General features: G+C 40.3%; 1 protein-coding gene across 3 annotated transcripts in view; it reads right to left on the bottom strand.

Moving 5' to 3' along the window:
• The window catches only part of tmem181 (transmembrane protein 181), a 65,056-nt gene that overhangs the window by 37,151 nt on the left and 1,383 nt on the right, over positions 1-26,522 (bottom strand). Inside the window, exon 1 of one of the 3 annotated variants that reach the window (XM_028797713.2) lies at positions 20,861-20,997. The exons of the other annotated variants lie outside the window; for them this stretch is intronic. Coding sequence (XP_028653546.1) covers positions 20,861-20,868 — 8 coding nt within the window. The 5' untranslated portion in view covers positions 20,869-20,997. Of the gene's footprint in view, positions 1-20,860; positions 20,998-26,522 lie in introns of those variants that run through there. 3 annotated transcript variants of the gene reach the window in all.

The following is a 26,522-nucleotide window of genomic DNA, read 5'->3' as shown; positions in this document are numbered from 1 at the left end:
GAGGCGTCCAGGAGGCATCCTGATCAGATGCCCGAGCCACCTCATCTGACTCCTCTCGATGCGGAGGAGCAGCGGCTCTACTCTGAGCCCCTCCTGGATGACTGAGCTTCTCACCCTATCTTTAAGGGAGAGCCCAGACACCCTGCGGAGGAAACTCATTTCAGCCACTTGTATTCGCGATCTCGTTCTTTCGGTCACTACCCATAGCTCATGACCATAGGTGGAGGTTAGGAATATAGATCGACTGGTAAATTGAGAGCTTTGCCTTATGGCTCAGCTCCTTTTTCACCACGACAGACCGATGCAGATCACGCATCACTGTGGATGCCGCACCGATCCGCCTGTCGATCTCACGCTCCATTCTTCCCTCACTCGTGAACAAGACCCCAAGATACTTGAACTCCTCTACTTGAGGCAGGATCTCGCTCCCAATCCTGAGAGGGCACTCCACCCTTTTCTGGCTGAGGACCATGATCTCGGATTTGGAGGTGCTGATTCCCATCCCAGCCGCTTCACACTCAGCTGCGAACCGATCCAGAGAGAGCTGAAGATCACAGCCTGATGAAGCAAACAGGACAACATCATCCGCAAAAAGCAGTGACCCAATCCTGAGTCCACCAAACCGGACCCCCTCAACACCCTGGCTGCAGAATCGGTGACAAAGGGCAGCCCTGGCGGAGTCCAACTCTCACTGGAAACGGGTTCGACTTACTGCCGGCAATGCGGACCAAGCTCTGACATGATTGGCAATAGTGATAGTGATTGGCAATAATGGATACAATGGATACAATGAGGCTATTAGAAATAAACTGGATGCATTAGGATTAAAAGTCAAATCGGAGGTAAAAAGCTTAGGGGTAACCGTTGATTGTAATCTGAATTTTAAATCGCATATTAATAAAATCACTAGGACAGCATTTTTTCACCTAAGGAACATAGCAAAAGTTAGACCTCTTATATCATCGAAAGATGCAGAGAAATTAGTTCATGCGTTTGTCTTTAGTCGACTAGATTACTGTAATGCACTCCTCTCAGGACTACCCAAAAAAGACATCAATCGTTTGCAGTTAGTGCAGAATGCAGCTGCTAGAATCCTTACCAGGAAAAGAAAATCCGAACACATTTCTCCAGTTTTGATGTCACTACACTGGTTACCTGTGTCATTCAGAATTGACTTTAAAATTCTGCTTATGGTTTATAAAGCTTTAAATAATCTCGCCCCGTCTTATATATCGGAATGTCTGACACCTTATATTCCAAATCGCAACCTCAGATCCTCAACTGAGTGTCTCCTTAGAATTCCAAGAGCAAAACTTAAAAGAAGTGGTGAGGCGGCCTTCTGCTGTTATGCACCTAAAATCTGGAATAGCCTGCCAGTAGGAATTCGCCAGGCTAATACAGTGGAGCACTTTAAAAAACTACTGAAAACACATTACTTTAACATGGCCTTCTCATAACTTCACTGTAATTTAATCCTGACACTCTGTATATCCAATTCATTATAATAACTATTCATTCAAAATTTGTACTAACCCCTACTCTCTCTTCTGTTTCCTTTTCCGGTGTCCTATTGGTGGTGGCTTGTGCCACCACCATCTACCCAAAGCACCATGATGTTCCAACAATGATGGATGGATTAAAAGCCAGAAGTCTGTATAACCATCAGCATAAAGTGACTCCGTGAGAACCCTAACTACAAAGAGGACTATTTCATTTATGTTAGGTAGAATGCCCAAAGGGGACTGGGCGGTCTCGTGGCCTGGAACCCCTACAGATTTTATTTTTTTCTCCAGCCTTCTGGAGTTTTTTTTTGTTTTTTCTGTCCACCCTGGCCATCGGACCTTACTCCTTTTTATGTTAACTAAGGTTGTCTTATTTGAATTTCTTATTTGTCTTTTATTCTTCTTTTCTTCATTATGTAAAGCACTTTGAGCTACTTTTTGTATGAAAATGTGCTATATAAATAAATGTTGTTGTTGTTGTTGTTGACACCGGTTGTACAGGGACCGAACAGCCCTTTTCAGGGGGTTCGGTACCCCATATTCCTGGAGCACCCCCCCACAGGATTCCTCAAGGGACACGGTCGAACGCCTTTTCCAAGTCCACAAAACACATGTAGACTGGTTGGGCGAACTCCCATGCACCCTCCAGGACTCTGCTAAGGGTGTAGAGCTGGTCCACTGTTCCGCGATCAGGACGATAACCACACTGTTCCTCCTGAATCCGAGGTTCGAATATCCGACGGACCCTCCTCTCCAGAACCCCCGAACAGACTTTTCCAGGGAGGCTGAGGAGTGTGATCCCTCTGTAGTTGGAACACACCCTCCGGTCCCCCTTTCTTAAAGAGGGGGACCACCACCCCGGTCTGCCAATCCAGAGGCACTGTCCCTGATGTCAATGAGATGTTGCAGAGACGTGTCAACCAAGAAAGCCCTACAACATCCAGAGCCTTGAGGAACTCCGGGCATATCTCATCCACCCCCGGGGCCCTGCCACCAAAGAGTTTTTTGACCACCTCGGTGACCTCAGTCCCAGAGATGGGGGAGCCCACCTCCGAGTCCCCAGACTCTGCTTCCTCATTGGAAGGCATGTTAGTGGGATTGAGGAGGTCTTTGAAGTACTCCCCCCACCGACCCACAACGTCCCAAGTCGAGGTCAGCAGCGCACCATCCCCACCATATACCGTGTTGACACTGCACTGCTTCCCCCTCCTGAGACGCCGGACGGTGGACCAGAATCTCCTCGAAGCTGTCTGAAAGTCGTTCTTCATGGCCTCCCCAAACTCCTCCCATGCCCGAGTTTCTGCCTCAGCAACCACCGAAGCCGCATTCCGCTTGGCATGCCAGTACCTATTAGCTGCCTCCAGAGTCCCACAGGACAAAAGGGACCGGTAAGACTCCTTCTTCAGCTTGACAGCATCCCTCACCGCCGGTGTCCGCCAGCGGGTTCGGGGATTGCCGCCACGACAGGCACCGACCACCTTACGGCCACAGCTCCGGTCAGCCGCCTCAACAATAGAGGCACGGAACATGGCCCATTCGGACTCAATGTCCCCCACCTCCCTCGGGACGTGGTTGAAGTTCTGCCGGAGGTGGGAGTTGAAGCTACTTCTGACAGGGGGCTCTGCCAGACGTTCCCAGCAGACCCTCACAACACATTTGGGCCTACCAGGCCTGACCGGCATCCTCCCCCACCATCGAAGCCAGCTCACCACCAGGTGGTGATCAGTTGACAGCTCCGCCCCTCTCTTCACCCGAGTGTCCAAGACATGTGGCCGCAAGTCGACGACATGACCACAAAGTCTATCATCGAACTGAGGCCTAAGGTGTCCTGGTGCCAAGTGCACATATGAACACCCCTATGCTTGAACATGGTGTTTGTTATGGACAATCTGTGACGAGCACAGAAGTCCAATAACAAAACACCACTCGGGTTCAGATCGGGGGGGCCATTCCTCCCAATCACTCCCTTCCAGGTCTCACTGTCATTGCACACGTGAGCATTGAATTCTCCCAGCAGTATGAGGGAGTCCCCAGAAGGTATGCCCTCTAGCACCCCCTCCAGGGACAAAAAGGGTGGGTACTCCGAACTGCTGTTCGGTGCATACACACAAACAACAGTTACGACCCGTCCCCCCACCCGAAGGCGGAAGGAGGCTACCCTCTCGTCCACCGGGGTAAACCCCAATGTACAGGCTCCAAGTCGGGGGGCAATAAGTATGCCCACACCCGCTCGGCACCTCTCACTGGGGGCAACTCCAGAGTGGTACAGAGTCCAGCCCCTCTCAAGGAGATTGGTTCCAGAGTCCAAGCTGTGCGTCGAGGTGAGCCCGACTATATCTAGCCGGAACCTCTCAACCTCGCGCACGAGCTCAGTCTCCTTCCCCTGCAGAGAGGTGACATTCCACGTCCCAAGAGCCAGCTTCTATAGACGAGGATCGGACCACCAAGGTCCCCGCCTTCGGCCACCACCCAACTACCACTGCACCCGACCTCCTTGGCCCCTCCCATAAGTGGTGAGCCCATGGGAAGGGGGACCCACGTTGCCTCTTTGGGCTGTGCCCGGCCGAGCGCCATGGGTGCAAGCCCGGCCACCAGACACTCGCCATCGAGCCCCACCTCCAGGCCTGGCTCCAGAGGGGTGCCCCGGTGCCCCGCGTCCGGGCGAGGGAAAACGCCATCCGAATTTTTTATTCATCATAGGAGATTACGTTGAACCGCACTTTGTCTCATCCCTCACCTAGGACCAGTTTGCCTTGGGTGGCCCTACCAGGGGCATAAAGCCCTGGACAACAGAGTTGCCAAATCAGAAGGGACAACTGAATTCCACAGGCCACAGATATCTTCATAACAGGGGACCTACATGATGGGTAGATGAATTTCAAATGTTTTGCATGCCTTCCTTGCATTCTAATGAATAGTTGTAGCATAAGCATAACTAGGCTCTTATCAAAATCCACCATTTGGAATAAACGGCTGTCATGTCAGCTGCACCGTGAACTATTTCTGCATGCATGCCTCCAAGTCTGGTGTCATGTTCACGGACTTGTAAAGTATATAAACCAGCCTTAAGTAGAATGAGGCTCATGGATATCCACGGGGAAGCCAGAACTGACACATATGTTAACGGCACAAACAGTCAACAATAAAAAAATAAATGGCCTTTTGCATCTGTTACAATATAGTTAAAGTTTCAATGATTTCACTCACCACTGGCAAACTAATTAGAAATGGCAATCGCCAAAGCCTATTTTTGATTTTAGTCACAGTCTGGAGCCCTGTATAATGAGTACTAGTACCGTAGATACTCGTGTATAAGTCGAAAAATTTATGCCTTAAAATTCATTCAAAAAAACAGGGTCAACTTATCCGCGGGGCAACACAATTGTCCATAGAATTTGGGTAATGACATTGTACACTCAACGCTTCACGGTGTTAAGTCACCGGTCATCTGCCGTTTCCCATGGTCTTTGAAATAAATTATAAGCCAGCAATACTATTGCTAATTAGCTAGTTTTTTTCTAATTTCATTAAACAATTCTTTAAACTGTGAAATACTTGAATTTGAGCATTAGCTTTTCCAGGTTTTGGATAACAAACATACAATTAGCTGCCACGTGCAACCAGATTTGGAATCAAAAGAACCAAGGCAACGCACGCTATCAATGCGATGCAAGCGCAGCCCGCGATTCAAAAAATTTCTCTGCCTACCTGTTTGTCTCATCTGACAGTAGCTGAAAGCAGCATCAGGAGAGAGCAGCCTGAAGTAGTCCAGCAGCGGGTGATCTGTCGTGTCCAACAGCAAGCCATGCTGTCTTGTGAAGTCCGGTAACCAGTTTGGCTCCCACGGATCAATGTCTGGGTATTCCTCCCACGCGAACCTTGCCATAGGTGCATCGGCTGCACGAATGCGTTCAGCTGACAGCCGATCAGCTGGCGCAGCATCGGCTGGTGTCTGATCAGCTGATACCGGCTTCTCATTCTCTTGCTCTATTCCTGATCACTGTCAATAAAATCCGATTCTGAAAAATCAGAGTCCGACTCAGCGATAATGTGCAAAACATCGTCTGCCGAGTGTTTTCTTTTCTGCACTCGCTTCGCTCCCTTGTGACATATCGACGCCATCTTGCCTTTGTTTACATTTCGCAACTCACGCACACGCAAGGATTAGTTGCCGAGTCAACGAGTCTAGCATTTCTCCAAGCACAGAGGGAATGCCTGTGACATGACAGTGAGTTTTGTCGCCATTAACAGCTGACTGTCGCCCTCTATCTCTGATAGCTGTCAAGTTTTACCCTCGACTTATACGCGGGTCATAACAAATTTCGTAATTTTCGGCTTAAAAATAAACTCGACTTATCTGCGAGATCGACTAATACGCGAGTATCTATGGTAACTAGTAAATTCTAACACTGCACTTGAAAATCACATTTTAACTTACAAATGGCTAATCCACAAAATGGCACATTGTAGAAGGAACATGGAGCCACTATACCAGCTTTTTTGTTGCCAACACTTTCAGAATTAGTTCCTACTTCACACCGGTACAGGAACTACTTGCTTAACTTGATTTACCTGTATTCAAAATTACCAGGAAATGCAAGTTTTTCTTTCACAAGTACTGAAACTCAAAGTTAATCTTTTTGGAACATCCTACATCTTAAGAATTTAGTGTTTTTCACTAACCTCTGAGGCCAATTACATCTACCTGCTGCAAAAATAATCAAATTATGATTAAGAGGAAACACAAGGAACATCATAATGTACTGTTCTTAGAAATAATACAGTATTTATGTCTGGCTAAATTTCTCCTCTCTAAAATGCTCACAAAGTTATGTTCATCTACAAAATGATCAAATTTCAAAGCATCCCAGCATCCTAAAATGCTGGTATACTAAACTGTATTACAAATACTTACAAAAGCCAATTTTAAAATGTCATGTAGCAAACAAGTAAACAATAAATCTAACTGAAAAAAATCTCTTGCATCATTAATAATTCAATAAATGTGAAACTAGCATCTACCAAATATCATATTCATGGGCTGTCTATTGCCTGATTTACCATCTGACTGCGTTCATTCAACTTTTAGTCCAATACTGTTATCATAAACATTTTTTTAAGTGCACAATAAGAAAAAAAAAACATTAGATTCTGGAACTGCTGACAACAATCTGGTCAATATGATCTTTTAACTAAAATTTTATTGAAGAACTACCAATTTTGAACCCCAAGGAAGTAGAATCAGAAGAAAATATAACAGGATATACTCCATGAGGCACAAAATATAGATACTGAGACATACAATTAATAAATTACAAAAAAACCCACAAAAAACAGGCTGAAGTTTAAGCTACAGCATTAGAGTGAAGGAGGCAGGTGATAAATGAAGCAGATTGGTAAGAAGTCGGTAAAGAACTTTGACAAGGCCAATGACTTCATTTGTTTTATGAAAAGATATGACTACAGTCAGCCTTCAAATGAAGGGAAGTACTATTGATGTTTCACCAAATGTTTAGAGTAATAATTGATGAGTGTAAGAGATGGAATTGAACTGAGATTATATTGTACTTTATGTTACCAGACCATATTCATCATTAAGATTATTGCGTATACTGGAAGAATTACAAGAAAGAATTTCTAGGTCCAAGATTAGCTTGTATAAACGTATATTGTTTCCAGTCAATGCTCTTTTATTTCAGCTTGCACGGGATCGGATTTCTCTGTCTTACAACCCATCAAATATCTAAGAATCACAAAAATGTAAAGACCTACACATATTTAAATTTTGCAACTGCTTGGAATGAGTTAGGCTTGATATTAATAGGTGATCATTTCTTCAGCTTACATTTGCTTGGAATATTTAGTATTGTCAAAATGAATATCCTCATGATTTTGGAGGAAAGAAGATGGAAATTAACATTGCAATGGCCTGGTTTTCTAAAAGCAAAAGCTTTTCCAGCTCAAGCTCTCTATATGCTTTACTCTGTACACCTACTTCAACTAACTAAACTTAATTAAGCAGAAATCCAGACATTTCACCATCACTCAGAATATGGAACCAATGTAGATGGCACTTCAAGTCCGAGATTCAACTGTAAGTTACAGATATGCATGGCAATCACTTTTTGTCAACCAATCTTAGCTTGCAATGTTTTCAATAAATGGAAGATTATTAACTTTGGAACCTTTAGACATTTCTGTACTGATAAAATGTCACCATCCCTTGAAGATCTATGTCACTCTATGGCAGGCAGTGTGGCATAGTGGTTAAGGCTTTGGACTTCAAACCCTGAGGTTGTGCATTCAAATCTTCCACTGACACTATATGACCCTGAGCAAGTCATTTCACCTGCCTGTGCTCCAACTGGAAAAAAAGAAATGTAACCAACTGTATCTAAAAAGTTATAAGTCGCCTTGGATAAAGACATCAGCCAAATAAATAAAAGTAATATAAATGTAAATGTAATCATTCAACAACTAATTTCTTCTATTAATATGTAAGTGATACATTTTGTTAAACAATACTTTTCAGGGACTTCCTTACTTTTCCATTATTTTAAGTGGTAAACAGTATACCATTTTGCACTAAGAACAATATATACAATACAGTATTTCTATAGTCTGCCACTCTCTTTAAATAAGCTCCCATTTAAATATCTCCAGATAGCAATAGAAAGGGACCTTTCAATAAGATAAATGATGTAACTCGGTCACTGACAGGATACACACCTTACCAATATAAACTAAGGCTGCAACAACTAATTGACAAAAATCTATAAATTTGATTATTAAATTCATTACCACTAATTATCAGTGTTGACGAGCTGGATTGGAGGCGTCAAACGTATTACGTTACGTCATCATTTTTGTCAGCAATACATTTCAACATGGCACAGATGGAGGGAGACGAAAGTCCAAAACTGCAACCTAAAACATCTAAAGTATGGCAGCACGGTTGGTTGTAAAATATGCCATGCAGAATTGTCATGGCATGGGGGTATTACTTTTATGCATGAGTACCTCAAGATGAAACACATGGGAGCGACTGAAGATGTGCATTCAGCATGGTAAGCTAACATCCCACAGTTTATCAGAGCTATTTCACACTTAGCTTTGTGGACCAGAAAATGATCTCAAGTCTGTCCTGTGCTCCACACTTGCTGCATTTGTTTGCTTTCAGACTTTACAGTATGTGATTCTGTCGTACTCGGGTGTGCACTCATCATGTACAATTGTGATCAACAATGGAACAGGAATAATGGATAATTTGGAACAGTTTGTAGCTTTTGTGCTACTGGCGTTAACTTGATTTTATTGTTATACTTTATGAGTGTGAAAGCATCCTTAAAGACAACTTTAGGGCTATTGTTAAATTGGTAGTTCTGCAGAAGATATATTATTTTAAATTAGTCAGTTTTGAATACAGGCAGTCCACAGCGTAGGAATAAGATCCATTTTGAAGTCTGTCATTAAGTCGAATTTGTAGGCAAGTCAAAACAGATACATATGGTTCTTATTTAGCATCAGTTAGTCAAATGTTTGTCATAGTATATAAGACATTTTACCTTTCTAGGTGCACACACTCAACACAGCGCAAACGGCAACGTGATCGGAGTTAAAAATTCCTCAAGCTGGCAACCTGCCAAAGCTGTGAAGAGCTTTCATGCAAAGATACGCTAAAGTGTACATGACGTACATTTCATCATCAGTCCTTTCTTTAGAACCTTCATGTCAGCAACCACCTGGCCTCCAGAATTGGGTAACTGTGCTGCCCTGTGCACATCATCTGTGCACTCGCTACACAAGAAAACATCCATTCATTGAAGGAGTATTTGTCTGAAGGGTCACTCCTAGCACCTTCACAATCCAACATTAATACCACACAGTGACAGCCAAACATGCACAAATGCATAGCAAAAAATAGACAAGACCCAGGGCAAAGATGAAAGTTTGTACAGACAGAAATGGAATGCAGCTAACCAAAAAGGTGTCTTCTCCATGTGGCTAATTCTTAATGCATTTGGTTTGCGCCATCCTCATTAAACCTTTGTTTCTCAGCATTTATGGTCCCGCAACAGAGTTTTGCCTGTTGTTTAATTCTTTGAAGTCCCACTACCAGCAACTGCAAACCTCCCCCTTCGTCAAATGAGATTGATCAGGGGTCCTCTTCAGTGATTCAAACTCACTTAGAAACGGGGAAACATCTATCAAAAAAAGTTCCGGAATAATTATAGAACACATACACTGCCAAAATGTGGCACAACTATACAGAGACATGATTACGAAAGTGACTAAGTAATTTTCCATCCATCCAAACCTGCTAAAGAAAGAGTTTAAGCATTACATTTTAAAAATGCTAATGTTATATTTTTTAAAATATAAAGAAAAATTACATTTATCAACTGTATAGCTAAAGGTAAAAATATTCTGTTTTGAAGACTTGCACTGTATTGTAATTTCAGCAAAAATCAACTTAACATGTCTGACTACGTTTTAAGGAATAATGCCTCATGCACACCACAGCAAGCAGCTGCCCTGACTGACTGTCTGAAATATGCTGGTAACTGACATGAGACCACTCTCCATGGTGGAGGCTGATGGATGTAAAGAAATGATTTGCATGCTTAATTCAGGTTTTTTGCTGCCTTCAAGGACATATTTTAATAAGCTAATGGAGAGGAAATATCAGGAAACATTTCAACAAGACTTGCATTAAAACTACCACCAGCAAACTTGCAATAACCACCGATATATGGGCAAGTGAGGCAACTGAAGCCTACCATGGCATAACATGCCATTTTATTGGAAAAGGCTGGAACATGAAGTCAGGCTGCCTTACCACAATGCCACTGGAGCACAGACATAAAACAGCCAATATAGTTGACCGGTTTTAGGAGGGTGTATGCAAATTTGAAATTCCTCCCAGCAAAAGTGTTGTTATTGTGCATGATTAATGCACTGGCCACACTTTGCAGTTGGTAATTAATTCTGGACTAAAACATCCAGGCCTTTCAATAGCTATTGCAACAGCACACTGCTTTGTGGAGCTTTTAAAAAAATTGTGCAAGCCTCCACCAAGCTAAAAGAAAAACAGCTACAAATGGGAACGCCTGAGCACAAACTTGTATGGGATGTAAGAACAAGATGGAACAGTACATTCTACATTATTAGTGGACTGGTTGAGCAAAGATAGCCCAGAACTGCAACACTGTCTGACCCTACTGTCAAGCAGACAGACAAGAACTACTTTGACTTAAAAGCTGAGCAATGGTGCCTGCCTGAAGAGCTTTCCACTGCTTTTAAATCTTTTAAATGTGCCAGTGTGTTTTAAGTGGGGAGAAATACTCTACAATTTCTTCAATATCCTCACTTATAATAGCTTCAGCAACAATGGAGGAAGTAGGCCAAATTTTTAGACTCCTTGCCAAACATAGTAGTCCTTGCTACTGCACTGAACCCAAGTGTTCCATGTGCAAGATAATGTACAAAAGCAGGCACTTGAAGTGAGAAGGATCACCCACAGTGTCAAGAAGACAAAATCTGTGCTGCGAGTACATCCACCAGTAATACATCTGCTGGACATACAACTGATGTTACTGTCACTGTACTTGACTCATTCTTTGGCCTGGGAAACAGCAGTGAAGAAGATAAGAGATGTGGAAGTTGAATAAATCTATGGACATGTTTTAAGGAATGAGATCCTTACATACATTAGAGAGAAACAAGCTGCCAAAGAAGAAAATCCATTACACTGGTGGAAGACCAATGAAGCTAGATATCCCACTCTGGCCAGGCTTGCAAAGACCTACCTATGTATCCCTTCTACCTCAACACCGTCTGAGCGTCTCTTTTTGGTTGCAGGCAAAATAACTTCCAAAAAGAGAGCCAGCCTTAGCCAAGAACATGTGGTTATGTTTACATTTTTGCATTGCAACTCAAAACTCCTGTAGAACCATTTTACATCCTTGGTGACACTGCTAAAGCAACTTAAGAGTTTGTTTATAAAGCAACTGATGTAGCAGTTTCAGCTATAGTTTGTTGTTTAAGCCACAGTTTGAGCAACTTAAGTAACACAACTAAGCCGGTTATGTTTAAGTGAAAAAAATATTAAGTTCATTGCACTTTAAAGTGTATATCACACTCTTATATATCATACTCTTATACATTGTAGTTAGAAGAATTATAATTAACTCTTGTTCAGATCATCAGAGAAATGATGTAAAAAATAATTCAATAAATTTGTTTTTTTAACTAAGATTAATCAAAAAATAATCAACAGATTAAGCAATTATCAAAATAATCATTAGCTGCAGCTCTAATATAAACACAGTGTGTTGTAATTTAACTATAACTAATACACGGCTCAATGCATATCTAAAATACACAGACAGTATTGTAAGAGGTAATAGTTCATTTGAAAAATCTGTTGTGATATATTAAATTGTTTGCTCCTAGCCTTATCTTATTCAATTGGAAAAGACCTATTCCATGCCCTGTAATACAGTGGTAAAATGACATCCTATACCATTTAAAATTAGAAAAAAAAAAAAAAATTCAAATCAAGCTCCAGTTCTACAAGTGGAGATGGTGCTGAATTTGATATGACTCTTTAAGGTGCTTTGAGAACATATTGAGAAATATTGAATATTGCATTTTGGGTGAAAATAATCTCAAAATAAGTTTAAATCCACACTGCCCAGCCATACTGTTGACTGTTATTTTTCATTTAAACGATTCAATATTGATTCTTAACGTCTCAAGATCGATCCTGTGAATCCCTATCCTGCTCAATTGCTATATGTAGATTTTTGCTTGTGTTTGTATTTGGAGCCCTATCCAGTAGATGTTGCTAATGTGCCTGTTAAGGCTTTCTACAGAAAAAGCACTTTATTACATCATATAGAATAAGCAGGGTCTGGCTGCAGGTAGGACAACATAAAATGGTGTGTCCTCCTCCACTGAAATCAGTGCTTTAGACACTTTAAGATGTTGTGTGGACATCCTACGGAGTCAAACGGTGCGTCATGTAAAGAACATCTGTATAAAAGCAAAGCCACATGTAAGCTGTGTACAACTTAATGTTATAACACAACAAATTAGAGAAATAATTTATCCCGACATCACCCATAAGCATAATATCAGTTAGCATCCAAACAAGTAGATCCTAAACAATCTACACTGGAGACTTCAGATAGCTTCAACCTTCCTTTTAATTCACCTAATGCCCAAAAAATAATCTACAGCAGTTTTTATCTGTAAATATAGTAAACTAGACATTAAGCCTGTTACAATAACGGGCACTAGAATAGTAGTGCATAAAGTGTGGCGTGCAGCTGATAATCGTGCCCGTGTCGTCTCTCCAGCAAGTACTGTGCAGTTCCCTAGCAAGTATTTTAATCTGTGCTGGCGTGCAGCTGATTATTGTATGTGTGGCGTCTCCCCAGCAATGGATTTTATGTGCGCGAAAATAAATCTACTTTTAAAAGTCATCCTATTGTAATATCATGAAAATTCGTATATTTAGGAAAACCCCTTCAACGACTGACACTTTACCGGGCCAAGCTTCTTAATCGCAAATCTGACATCCTCAGAGTGAACACTTGCACAACAACAAACACTAATCCAACCTCTTTGGGGAAGCTGGTCTCCGCGTCTCAGTACCCAATTGTATTTTTCGTGCCTTATGTTTTACGTCTTACCTCATTTACCGAAATCCGATTGGATCTGACGCACGATATTTTATAGGTCCCGCCCTCTCTGTCTTGTGTGACGCGTCAGGCGGCCTTTGAAGCATTTGCTTTGAAGCATCGCACCATGCCCCACACATGCGCACTTCACCAGAAGACAAACACACACGGACACTGGATGCACACAGGAGTTTTATTAAAGAGGATGAGACACTACACCATTGTTGAAACTGAGGGCTTTCAATGAATGATACAGGTTTTTGAACTGTGGTATGCTATACCAACCAGAAAGAAAATGAGTGAAGTTATTGTACCTAGGCTTCATGAAGATCTTAACCAAAGCCTTGCCATGTCTCTCTGGTCAGCATAGACAGTACCTGAGATGGCTGGCTGGCCGTTGTTCCAAAAATCTCTCATTTCCAATGTGTTGATCCATTACGTGACTGCATCAATCACAATTTTGTGTGTTGACAAATCCAATAAACGTTGCATCTGTAAACACAAGGCTGATCGTACTGCTATGGTGGAAAAAGTCTGCAATGCCCCTCAACCAGCCAAGCAAGTGGACAATTGTTGGAATTTTCAGCACAGCTTGCGATACCAAAGTAAGCACATGCACTAAGCAGCCGGTATGAAGTATCTCCACAAGCTGTACCAGACAGATCATGTTAGTGGAGTTGTCAGTCATGATGGCCGGTTCTTTTTCTTTTATGTTCCATTTGTTTAATGCTGCCATCAACAAGCATCAACACTACAGCCTAATTTTAAAATGTTTCCTTTTTGTCTGAGGAGGAACTGAGAGGACACATTTTTGAGACTGATTTATGTGACTGCTACACCTGAGCAACTGAAGATATGTGTAGCTTGTAGAATTATGGAAAGACACAAGTCTTCCCACTGTATCTCCGACTTTGACTAATTCAAGATTATTTTAATTTGTCCAATTGTGGAATAAATCTAACCACTCATTACAACTGAAATATGTAGAAGAGTATCGCTGAACACACAACATGTCAAACCTTGAAGCAGATGAGCTACAGCAGCAGGAGAACAAAACAGTTGCCACTCCTGTCACCTAAGAACAGGCAACTGAGGCTACAATTCGCACAGGGTCACCTAATCGGACTATAGAAGATTGGAAAAGCGTTTCCTGGTCTGATGGTTCTCGAATTCTGCAGCGACATTCAGATGGCAGGGTTAGAATTTGCTATCAACAACATTAAAGCATGGATCCATCCTGTCTTGTATCAGCAGTTCAAGCTGGTGGTGTAATAGTGTGGGGGATATTTTCTTGGCAAACTTTTGACACCTTAGTACCAATTGAGCATCATTTAAATGCCACAGCCTAAATGAGTATTGTTGCTGACCATGTCCATCCCTTTATGACCGCAGTGTACCCATCTTCTGATGGCTGCTTCCAGCAGGATAACAAGCCATGTCACAAAGCTCAAATCATTTCAAACTGGTTTCTTGGAACATGACAATAAGTTCACCATACTCAAATGGCCTCCACAGTCTCCAGATCTCAATCCAGTAGAGCACCTTTGCCATGTGGTGGAACAGGAGATTCACAACATTGATGTGTAGCCAATACATCTGCAGCAACTGTGTGATGCTAATATGTAAATATAGACCAAAATCCCTGAGTAATGATTCCAGCACCTTGTTGAATCTATGCCATGAAGAATTACACCAGTTCTGAAGGCAATAGGGGGGACCAACTTGGTACTAGCAAGGTGTACCTAATAAAGTGGCAGCTGAAAGTATATGGTGCCTTATTTCTGATCACTGTGCCAGCAGCACCCTATTTATAGAAACTCCCTATTCTATATGTTTTTTATTTACTAGTTACTAGTTGTAATTTGAATTATTATTGATAGTAGCAACTAAAAATAGAATAAATGGATTTTAAATTTACAGATGATCTGCAGTCAACATACACCCAGGCAACTGCTTACCTAAACTGCCCTGGAAACATAAGAGACACTGAGAAAAATGCATTCTGCTTGACTGTTACTTTCTTGAAATAAAATTAACAAAAAATACAATTTCGTGATTCAGACATTGAAATTCTGACTGCCAGAGTCTGTCCGTGTTATTTGCCCAGGGAAAGAAGTTACATCATCCTTTCACTGTTTATATATAAATAATATATATATTATTCCTCCCTCTGCAAATACAGACTCAGCAATGGAAGTGATTCACTTTTGTTACTAACACTTTAATGGTGACACTTTCTGACTCTGCAGTTACAATATGTGCCGACTTCAATCATATGCCTTTGGAAAGAACAATGACAAATTTCCATCAGTTTGTTTCATGCTCCACTCGAAGAAATAAGCTAGACCTGTTCTATTTAAATTTTAAAGATGTGTTTAAGTGTAAAATTGTGGAACCTTTGGGCAGATGTGACAACAACCCGATTTATCTTATTCCTAGCTCCAAAACTATTATTAGACAACTACCGGTTTCCACCAGGGTTGTGAGAAGGTGTAGCCTGGATCCTGAAATGGCTCTGAATGACTGCTTCAAAAGGACAGACTGAGAAATAATGTACGAGTCACGTGGGGAGGAGGATATCAAGCAACTCAGTCACTGCATCATTGACTATATTAACTTTTCTGTTAACACTATGGTACCTTCAAACACAGTGTGTTCCTTTCCAAACAACACAACATCCCAAAGTATTAGGGAGGTCTCTCTGCCCACAGGGTTTCTAATGCAGCTACTGCCAATTATGTACATCATAGTTCACTGTTAAGCCTCCTTGTTTCAAAGCATGTCTAGCTCTGGAACTTCCTGGACTCATTACAGTTTCTGAAAATTTTATACAACAATGTTGTTTCTTCTCTATCTGGCTACATTCATTGTGAGCATGGTTGTTTGCATCCTCTATTAACCAAAATAATTTTCTTTGCATGCCATCACTATTCAAATTTGCATAAGCTCACATTCTACTAAATGGCAACAATAGAAAAAGTACTTTGCAAAAGACTCTTGCAGAGTTACAGAGTGTAGAACAGACTTTGACCAGAGTTCTCGGGTGGCTGCAGATAAAATATTATCTACGTGTATCAATATCGGACAGAGTTCACAAAAGCAATTATTAGGGCATATCAGAAGCAAGGCAAAGAGGGAACTTATCTTGAATTGTGCTGGAATATTTCAAAATTCCCAAGATAAAAGGCAAAATAAAATATGCTGTACATAAAAACTGGAATGGATCTCTCTGTGTGTACAACTTTAGTGATAACTGGGATTAACAAGATTGCAAAAACTAAAACATCTATTAACAGCTAACAACCCAACAAGATAAATTATGTCAGTTTACACCTAAAGAAAGCCTGCAGAAAGCTTAGTGGTCCCTATATACTGTATAACATGGAATGCATTCAACTCCAGATAACCTTACCATAGCATTATTTTCATTCTCATCCCTATCTCATTTCAAAATTAATCTGAAATAATCTGATGGAGACAAGGCCATTGAATCACAAATAAATGTAGAATAAATATACATATAAACAGTTAATCGTAGTTGGCTTATCTTAGCTTTTTGTAGAATTTGAAAGCAGGAAAGAACTAAGGCCTGAATCTGAAGCTGCCCATGCATAACAGCACCTGTGAATAAAAATAATAGCTATAGCAAAATAATATTTGGTCAAGTCACAAACTAGCAAGGCCAGCCAAATACAGTGAAGAAGCACTACAGAAAATTTAAATTAAATACATTTTTGTATAGAACACATCACTAAGTATGACTTGTGATTTGACATGAATTATGGAAATCACAGATTTAATTTGAAAATCCCACATGATCTACCAAACTTATAAGAGTTAAAAAAAAAATCCAAATGCTCTTTCAAAATAAAAAAAAAAAATAAAAGGTTTTGTTATTTCCAATTGAATCAAATTATTTTCCGAGTTCAGAAATAGCGATATATATCTCCTACACACATTGGAATACGACCAACCAGCTGTGATCTACACATGCTTTACCTTGCAGTATGTCAGAGCTGAATGATTGAATTTTAAAATGATAGCAAACACCACATACAAAGCCCAGATAAGGTAATAAAGTCTTATCCACTAAGCAGTATACACAGGTTACAGTTTCCCATCCATCCACCATCAATTTCCTAACCATCTTATTCATTTCAGGGCCATGGGGAGTTGGTGTCTATTAAGACAGCACTAAGCTCAGGTCGAGATGACACCACACTAAAAGGCACACTTGCATAATTACACACACACACACGCACACATTTACTCATGGAGGACCAATCTAGATTTGTCAATTACCCTAACCTGCAGGTGTAGCAGGTAAAAACACATTTTAAAATGCATAGTGATTGATGTGCCTATGGCTAGTCTACAACAGTAACAAGGTGAGCTACTCTGCATGTACATTTCAAAATAAAAATTAAAAGCAAAACAATTCAGCATCATCCAGACATTCATGTGGTTCATCATCTCACAATTCCACCTTGAAGTGGGAGCAGGCCGCTTTAAGGATACAATTGTGTCAAAGCAGAAAGTAAGAAGGGTAGTTTTGCGGGGCTACTTAAACATATTCCACTTCTAAAAACAAATGAGTAAATACCAAATTTGTAATATTTTGGGGGTTTTTGAAGCCAAATTAGTAATTCTGGGTAATTAAATCATTAATTTGTGACAGTTATGACTTTTAATGGACAAGTCAAATTCAAATTTCGTTTCATTACTTCTTACTAAACACCTAATGCTTTATGCTTGAGCTGAGGCTGCCACAAATCTCATAACTGCACTTGATCAAAAAAAAAAAAAAAAACTGCTTTGAAGAATTTTTATAAATTAAATGTTATACATGAAAGTATCTTTCATAACCCTGAATGTTCACAGTACTTATTACATGTGGTACTGATATAATATTTTGTTTTAAGCAGTATTTATTTTCAAATTGCCAAATTGAAAATGTTACTGAATAAATGAAGTTATGTGCATGTGTTATATCAGGCTGTCTTTTATGATCACATAATTCTATATACAATCAAGACTAAAATTTTACCCATTTGAACTTGTAATGAGTAACCCCAAACCAACAGAAAACTCACTGCTAAGGCTGTGTGTGCAACTGTACAATCATAATGTAGTAACAGACATTTCTGAATATTATACTGTAATTGCTTCCAGGCATGGCATCAAGCTTTTCTACAGAAGCATTCTCTCTCTCTCACTTTCTCTCTATTTAAAAAAAAATTCTTTTGTGTAAAGAATGTTATTAATACTGTTAAGATCTGGTATCTGGCTTGCTACAATAATTTTTTAAATGGATTTTTAAATTGAACTGAAGATACGCTGCTATCATCGCAGAACCACGCTTCAATCCATCTCAAATGCCTTTTCAAACAAGCTGCGAATGAGATGTCACAGGGCACAGCGGATCTACGGTAAGTAAACTTTACATCTACAACATCCAAGTACTGTAAGCAAGAGACTCTAACGAATGTAAAAGGGGCTATATTAAATATTCCTGTACTCAGCTGGTAGCACTGCAATCACTTCTGCCAAAGGAGTGAGCTCACACTTTACCAGAGGAGCAGCTTGTCCAAGGATGGAAAGGGCAAAAATCTAGAGTGGGATAAAAGTAAGGTGGAAAGTATTTAAAACTGGCCAACCTCTAGGTAACAAGAAATGCTCGATCACTTTCTAAGTTGAAAGAACTGTCACATCTCATAGCAAATTACAACATGTTCGGTTACTATGGCATTTTTGTTACTGTGGCAAATCAGCTTAAACTTGCTATTTAAGATGCATATTAAAGCTGGATGGTTTCCATCTGATATGACCAGACAAAATGTAAAAAGCAGGATGGGCCTGGAGAGTTATGTCAGTAGAAAAAGCAGGGGAGGTTTAGACACTTGGGTGATGGGGAAATATAAGATGCGAGCGCATTACAATTAAAGCCAACACATATGATCCACACTTTAAAATGGTGACTGAATTTGTCCAGAATGCATTATCCTGTTAATGTTTATTTTTCAAAATTTGCAACTTAAATGATTTTCTTGGATATCAAGACTCTAATGGTGAGTTCTGAACAAACCTATAATGACATGTTCCTTTTATGGACACCAGAAGCTGGACCTGCTGTATTCATTTTTTTAATGCCTTCAGATGTTCATCTGGATATGTCCGACCATCTTGCTGCCACCTATAAACCTGCTACTGACAGCAGCAGCTCTTCAAGGAGTGACGGTTTGTTGCTTGTTATATTATTTATATATATTTTCTCTTTCTCACTCGTCTGTAAAGTTTTAATTTTGCCTTAGTGACAATAATAGATAGATAACCTATAACATTAGCATTCATGAGCATTCACACTTTAAATGTACAATAAAATATCTTGACAATATTAAGTTCATTATTGGGGGAGGAGGAGTAAGAGGAAAAAAAAAACTCCACTCAGCTGTACTGCTGGGGAAAATAAACATCCAAACCAAGGTAAAACCATGCAAAACAACAGTCAAAAGAAATACAATGTCATAGTTCTGATGAGATAGGACAGCTAGTCAGTTATCCTCTCTTGGGCATTTTATCATATCATAATTGATTTAACCAAGTAAAAAAATACTTTCTGTGCTGACCCAGATTCTCCCAGTAACACCTTCTACAGGCTGGAGCAGCATCTTGGCAATTTAGCAATGGCACAAATTCCCATATGATAATAAGAAGTGAAAACGTGTGTATTGCGTTTCATTTGACGGCTTGGACAAGTGTACATATTAATTATTTAATTTATTATTTAACTGTGCTTCAGGCTGCATTTTATAAACAGATCTGATGCATGTTAGAAAATGGACACAGATTCATGGTTCTAACTTCTAAACCAGTCCAATTAGAAACTACAATCATAAGCAACTTCAAAGAAAATCAGCACGAGATTTCATGTGCGGCGACTGCGTTACGCAATTAAAAACCAGTAGGTCAACAAGTTAGCTGTGATCGTCTGAGCAAGAGCTACGTTTTTCCTTCATTCACAAGGTTAACCTTTTGAGAATCACAGATGTTGGAGTTGATGACTAAAGCAAATCAAAAACTTTTCAAGACAGTGCTCAAAGTTATTAACAGTCATCTTTGTTAATGCAAAAAACTCGGCTTGTCCTACCGTACTACTTAAAATAATTAGCATATAGTTAAATCGTACTTCTATGTCCTACGCTTTTACAAGATTTAAGCAAGCGTAGATACAACTACAGTAAATGCTTCCATACTGCGAGATCATCAAAGCAACACCGCGTCCTTTTAGGCATTTTGCCAAGCACTAGAGTTCCCGCCCACCCCGAAAAGGCCACGCTCGCACTTACCTGAGGCCAGTTCACCTGCTCGCCCAGGTCACGCACGACTCACTAAGTTTCACTCGTATCGCCTTTAATCAGTCGTGTATGTAGTAAGACGCTTCGAGCGGCACTGCACAACTATTCTCAGCGACACAGATAAAGTCACAGCTGCCGTCTCTATAGTAAGTCGTCGTGTGCTGCTTCTCCGCAGATTTCCTTTAACCTGTCATCATCATTAATCCCTTATCCTGTACCTGAAGCAAGTCTCTCGGGATGTAAGCAGAAAAAAAATCAAAGCGGGCACAATACAAACGGCTTCGGCCCAAGCGTTTAAAGCTAAAAGTTTACTTACGGTTCCATAGTTGTGGTCTTGGAGCCCAGGATGCCTCCGGTTGCCAGACTCCTAAAGTGAGGGAGAAGAGTCCAGCCAACTCACATCCGCATACCTCTGACGGGGCGATGGCGACCACGCCTTCGCAGAAGACTGCACATGCGCTACATGGGCGGGGCCAGCTGGAACACAAGAGCAGGAGCTGCAGGACGCTGACGTGTGCTCGAGAAGCGTGATGTCACCAAGAGGCACCGGCGGTGTAAATCGTGGAGCTGCGCAGTGCTCCAGGAAGGTGAAGTTAAATTTACATGGAAAGGCGGTCTACCCAATTAAGGGACGCAAGAATGTATTTTTAAATTATCGCTGTATCACCTCATGATTTGAGCTACTTTTTATGACTAAAAGGAAACCAGATTTGTTCCCTTCTGTCAGATCCTATGAAATGCTGAAGCGCCGACTTCTTGTGCTGTAAGCAATCTTAGATAAGAGAGCAAAGCTACAACGCAGTTTGGGAGAAGAAAACGGTCATTATTTAAGAAAGTGTCAAGTCAAAGTCCAGTTCAAAGCCTCCTAGACATGTTGCCAAAGGCTCTGAAATTAGAAGTTAATTTTATAAAACCCTCAAATGTAATTCCCTATGATATCTTTATAGTACTGTAACTAACTTTACAGTGGTAATCAGCTGTCTCCCATATCACATATGGTTTTGTGAATTTTAAATGCAGTTATTTCCAGAGTATTTTTTTATTATTATTATGAAGGGTCATGCAGATGTAGTGTTTAATCTTATTGCCTCTGATCTCCACGTACAAGGATACAGTTCCCAGGGTGGAGAGAATTTATGTGGAGCTCTGTGTGCTTGAGTAGGACTTCAATGTACATTCCAGCCCACCTTACCTCTATTACTCCCCAAGGTGTGTGTGCATTTGTATGTTCTGAGATGGGTTTGTGTCACATTCAAGTATGGCCTCTACATGCTCTAAATTATTCTGGAAGGATTTAGAAAGCAATGAAAGTTAAACTTTTTGTGCAGAAATGGCCTTTGTACCTTATTGACATACATGAGTATATGTGGCCCAGATCAGTGCACAAGAGGCAGAAAATTCAGGGTTTTTTTTGTTTATCCTCACTTATTTAATGTTAATTGAAAGAAAAGTTAAAATAACTCTTACAAGTAAATAAAACCAAATATTTTTTTTGTTTTGCTTTGTTTTTGCTAGCATGCAAATTGTGTATGTTCAAGTTGGGGATCTATCCATTCAAACCATTGTCTATAACTAATTTTTCATTTAATAATGCACAGTCTGAGTACAGTGCTCTCTAAATGCAGGTCTGGATGCTATTCCAGATTTTTGTAGGATTTATTCAACTCAAGGAAAATTTAACAATTGTCAAACAACTGATGGAGTCTTTCAACTTAAACAGATTTCTCTGAATGAAATTCAAGTGAGTATTGGAAGAACAGGTTAACTATACAGAAGACATCACAGCCTGGAATCCTACCTGGGGCTCAAGCACTGTAAGGTGGCAGTACAGCCATGTGTTCTGGTGTTGGGAGTCATAAATACAATTTCAGTATATAATGCTGGATATTTTCAGAGGCAGTCTAACACCCTCATAATAACTGATAAAGCAGATATATCTGTGCACTTTTCTCTAGGATTCAATGTGTAGCACAAATAGGAAATGATTGGGAAAACAATGACCACTTAGTAAATTCACCAAAATACAAATTACACAATATGAGTGCTTGAAAAGCTTAACAACTCTAATGAGAAACAATCACCTAAACACTCGAAGGAGCAAGTGATGAACACTTACACAAAAGTCATTGTAACTTTTCATCCATGGAACCCCCCTACCAAGCCAATATACCATACATCTATTTTATGAACTGGTTCTTTCCTTTCTATGGATACAGGTGTTGAAGCTGTAACTCATGCAAGAAAAAAACGTTTAGAAAAATAATGGGGCACCTCTGTATGGTGATGACTTATGTGCCTTAATGATCTTGGAAAAATTAAAAAATACAACATAATTTCACTGCACATTGTACCTGTAAAGCTGGTGTGTGATAAATAAAACTCTTGAATCTCAAATCTTGCTATGTTGCCTGTAGATACCGTATGTGCTATTGTTAGACCAGTTTGCCAAGACCATCCCTAAGGCCAGAGAGAGAAATCCATAACTGATCTTTGGGAATGCACTTAATAAATCAAGGAGAATTTTGCCTAAAACAAGGATTCCAGGCCCAATTCCTGGAGCAAGGTGTTGGGGTGGTGTTTTCCAGTAAGAGCTTGGTGGCTGGACGACCCATGTAACCAAGGTGGAACCTACATGTGGGCGCATCACACATAAGGCAAAAGGTGCAATACCACTTGTATGCCCAAAAAAGAGTGTGAGGGACCCAGAAATACTAGACCTTGGCAATGAAAAGTGGCTTTTCAAAATGGGGAGGAAAACCTGTCTGGCAGGGAAGGAGCAAGAAAATGTATGGGAAGATGAAAAATTACAAGCAGGCTTAGTTGGATTAACCTTATCTTAATCAAGGGTGGTCTTTCAATTGCTCTGGATTTGCTTCATTGAAGATTCGCCACATGAATGCCATACAATTGGATTGTGTTCCTTTGGACAACTGGGTCAGCTCAATGCGATATCAAGTTACAAAGAGAAACTGTTGTTTGTGTGAATGTACCAGATAACTATTCAGCATACTGTGCCAGGAAGGAGCAGCCTGCATGTTCTTAATCAGATTGATAAATTGTTGCATCATTTCTGTGAGTGGTGAACAATTCTATGGAAAGCATTTCGAGATAATACATTTTAGAAAATGATTAGCACCTCTGGAGGACTTCCTTACCTGTTTAAAGAAATGGCTCAGGAGTGCAATGGTGTAATAGACAGTTCTGGTGGGAAATATCAAACAACCAAACTTTATTGTTTAGCACATTTCTGTAGTGTCCACCATCCCAAGGAACTTTAATAACATTAGTAGTACGTTGTAGTTTTGTCCACGACTATATTACAATTGCTTATCCACAGTGCAAATATACTTAAACAGAAAGAGTGCATATGAATGAGAGCACAGTTATGTGCAACCCCTCACTGCCCACTTTGCACAGATGGCTCAGAATACCTTTTCACTGAAGCAGCTACTGTTATGTATGTTTTGGTTCAAATTGCCCACGGTTTTCAAAGGATGGAATATGATATTTAATATATTACCCTTCAGCCTAAATTGAGGGATACGAGATGCCAACACACTGTTAAAGCATACCTCTCCTTCCAAAAGATGGTGTAGTTTCTGTATATACTGTAGCTTTATGCACATTCATCTTTAACACTTTGAATAAAATACATTGTTTACTTAAGTACAGTGTATTTAGAAAGTATTCAGATCTCTTCAGTTTCTTGCACACATTATTGCATTGTAGATTTAATTTTATAAAGACTAAGGGCTTCACCCCCTGCTCGCTTCGCTCTCCCACCCCCTAAATTCCCCACCCCACCCACCGACATGCGCTACATGCCAGCCACTTCGCATCTCTGCCACTCACGTTGTGAAGAGGGGGGCGGAACACAGCCCAAGGAGACACGATCGATCCTCTAAAACCCCCTCTTAAATGGTGATACAATGGGAAACAAATATAGTTTTTGTTTTTACCTCCTGTTTGCTCAATCAGCTGCTGGCTTGCTGCTGCTGCCGGGCTGCGTGATCTGCATCTCGTACAGTGCACTTCTGCCATATCACCTATGTCCATATATTTGATCTCTTTTCGCTTTTACCTTTTCATAAATATTGCATTGAATTTTGATTCCGTATTTGGAATTACATCATGACAACACAACATATAACTGCCCGTGAGTGAATATCATTTCTTTCTCTCTACAAGAAATGTGTCTGACAATAGCATTCACACAAATGAGAAATGATTGAACCGTGTGCGTGCTTGCAATTTTCTGTCGCAGGATTTCATTTTCACCAAACAACAAATCTTTTAATTCTCATGGATACGCCTCTTCATTGGGAAGAAACACTACTTTTTTTACCCTGATGGCAACACGAATTAGATGACCTATAAGTCTCCGTCTTAAACTTTAAATCCGAACAATATATTCGATCTCTTTACGTTGTTCCGTTATTTCACCAAGTAATAATTTCAATTTTTTTGCAAATGCGATCTTTGCTATCCTTTTTTTGAGACTTTCGAATTTTCGTACTTCCATTATCTCTAACCTGCTCTGCATGTGTATCGCGCCAACGTTTTTGAATTCTTTATGACGTTCTACTTTGTCATTTACTCTTTGTCTTTTAATTCCGGCCCCGGGCATGGTTAAATCACTTGGCACAAAGTCTCATCTCGCAGGACGTGAAAGTGTCTCTCTGAAAAAATCACATTGTCTCCTTCCAATCTTCCAAGATTTTTTTTATAATAGAGAGATACATTTGCCATTTTCCCCCACCAATCTTCACTCAATAAAACCCATAATGACAATTTAGAAACGTTTGCAAATTTAATAAACATCAAAAACTGAAATCTCTCAATTCATATAAATCTCACACCATTAATTCAGTACTTTGTAGATTCCCCTTTTGCAGCAATTATAGGTTTGAGTCTTCTTAGGTAATTCTCTAAAAGCTTTGCACACCTGGATCTGGGCAGTTTATCCCATTCTTCCAGGCAGATTTTTTCAAGCTCCATTAGATTGGATGGGTAGTGTCAGTAAACTGCCATCATCAAGTCTCTCTACAGATGTTCTAGGAGGTTTAAGTCTGGGCTTTGGCTGGGCCACTCAATGACAGTCAGAGGCTTGTCATGAAGCCACTCCAGCATGGTCTTGACTGTATGTGGCAAGTCATTGTTGTGTTGAAAGGTGAACTGTCACCACAGTCTGAGGTTGCATACACGCTAGTGCAGGTTTTCTTCAAGGATCTCTTTGTATTTGGCTGCATTCATTTTCCCCTCAATTCTAACCAGTCTCTTTGTCCCTGCCACTGAAAAGCATCCCCATAAGATGATGCTGCAATATGTTACAGTATATTGTATTGAGGATTACTTGTGTTTTGTTCTGTGTATTGTATTGTATTGACCACTTTCTCTTTGACACCCACTGCACGCCCAACCAACCTGGAAAGGGGTCTCTCTTTGAACTGCCTTTCCCAAGGTTTCTTCCATTTTTTTCCCTACTAGGGTTTTTTTGGGAGTTTTTCCTTGTCTTCTTAAAGAGTCAATGCTGGGAGGCTGTCAAGAGGCAGGGCATGTTAAAACTCATTGTGGCACTTCTTGTGTGATTTTTGGCTGTACAAAAATAAATTGTATTGTATTGTATTGTATTGGCAGGATAGCCATCTCTGGAAAGAGTCTTTGTGGTTCCAAACTTCTTCTGTTTTATATTGAGTCCCCAGTGCCCCTGAGAATACACAAAGCTTTAGAACTGATTTTAAACCTTTACCCTGATTTATTCCTCACCACAATTTGATTACAATGATTCACAGAAAATTCCTTGGTTTTAATGTTTTGTCATAATGTGCAGTGGTCAGTTGTGGGACATTATTTACACAGTTGTGTGCCTTTCTAAACAATGTCCAATTTTTTCAGTTTCCCACAGGTAGACTCCGTTCCAGTTCTTAGATACACCTCAATTACAGTTAAAGCTACAGGATGCACAATTTGGAGTGCCA

The sequence above is a fragment of the Erpetoichthys calabaricus genome, chromosome 3 (assembly GCF_900747795.2).
Source record: "Erpetoichthys calabaricus chromosome 3, fErpCal1.3, whole genome shotgun sequence".
In the NCBI taxonomy this organism is placed as follows: Eukaryota; Metazoa; Chordata; class Cladistia; order Polypteriformes; family Polypteridae; genus Erpetoichthys; species Erpetoichthys calabaricus.
This window is presented reverse-complemented; position numbering and strand designations above follow the sequence as displayed.